The sequence below is a fragment of the Phacochoerus africanus genome, chromosome 7, assembly GCF_016906955.1.
Source record: "Phacochoerus africanus isolate WHEZ1 chromosome 7, ROS_Pafr_v1, whole genome shotgun sequence".
NCBI lineage: Eukaryota > Metazoa > Chordata > Mammalia > Artiodactyla > Suidae > Phacochoerus > Phacochoerus africanus.
Window position 1 is genome coordinate 23,695,027 of NC_062550.1, and position 1,362 is coordinate 23,696,388.

General features: G+C 36.3%; 1 protein-coding gene across 1 annotated transcript; it reads right to left on the reverse strand.

Moving 5' to 3' along the window:
* Positions 1-206: 206 nt before the first annotated feature.
* Positions 207-1,159, reverse strand: LOC125131702 (olfactory receptor 6C74-like). The gene has a single exon (XM_047788470.1). It carries the CDS (start codon positions 1,143-1,145, stop codon positions 207-209), a length of 939 nt encoding a protein of 312 aa, XP_047644426.1. The 5' UTR covers positions 1,146-1,159.
* Positions 1,160-1,362: the final 203 nt, after the last annotated feature.

Here is a 1,362-nt window from a genome sequence, read left to right on the forward strand (position 1 = left end):
AAAGGAAATTAGATGAGGAAAAAGTTTCTATTTAAGAATATAAATAAAATTAGCTTCTTTGGAACAAAGATTTTTGTGAAAATAAAGTGTAAAAAGAGATAAAGATCAATACCAAATGAGAGAGAGAAAGGGAAGAAGCTAAAAACAAACTGTTATTAACAGAGACTCCTTTGTTCATTTCCTTTACACATAGAGCAATAGCATATTCACTTGTTTGAGAAAGAAACAATCCTATGTATCATATTCATAAAGGCATTTTTCACTTGTTGGTTCCGTAAACTGTAGATGAAAGGGTTCAAGAGTGGTGCAACAGAGGTACTGAGCACTGCAATTCCCTTGGAAAAAGATACTCTTTGTTTGACTGAAGGTTTAGCATACATGAAGATGCAGCTGCCATAAGAAAGGGATATCACAATCATATGAGATGAACAGGTTGAGAAAGCTTTTTTCCTCTGATTACTTGAGGGGAGTTTTAGAATTGTTAATACAATATAGGTATATGATATTATCACCAATGCTAACGTGACCACAAGTGTCACCACAGCTGAGATGAATCCCATGGTCTCAGTGGGATGTATGTCTGAGCAGGAGATCTGCAGGAGGGCAGTTGGGTCACACAAGAAATGATCAACAATGTTGCAAGCACAAAAGTCAAGCTTTAGAACTAGGAGGAGAGGTACAAAGATGGTAAAGAACCCAGCGATCCAACAACTGAGGACAAGCTGAATGCAGATTTTACTGTTCATGATGGCTGTGTAATGCAGGGGCTTACAGATGGCAACATAGCGGTCATAGGACATTGCTGCCAGCAAGTAAAATTCAGATGCTCCAAGAAGGAAGACAAAAAACAGCTGAATAATACAGTTGTTATAGGAAATGGTTTTGTCCCCAGTTGCCATCACAACAAGAAATTTAGGGATGCATGTAGCAGTAAAGAAAATTTCCAAGAAGGAAAAATTCTGAAGGAAAAAATACATGGGTGTCTTGAGATGAATATCCACCAGGGTGAGTAGGATAATGATCAGATTTCCAGTGATGCTTAGTAAGAAGGTGAGAAGAAGGAAGATAAATAATACAACTTTCAGTTGTGGGTCATCGGTCAAACCTGCTAGAATAAACATGGTCACTCTTGTATGGTTTCCCATTACTTTCCTCTATTTTTCCAGGTCTACATAAGAAAAAAAAAACAAGAAAAGAAGATAAAAATGATCCCAATGAAAAATAACAATGAATACTACTGTTGAAGGCAGTTAACAAAGATATATTTCAAATAGAACAATACAATGTTCATTCATGTTTTAAAGATGGTTGTCATGAAGAACAAGAGTTTGCATTTCTGGAGTATCTGGACAGAGAATTCAA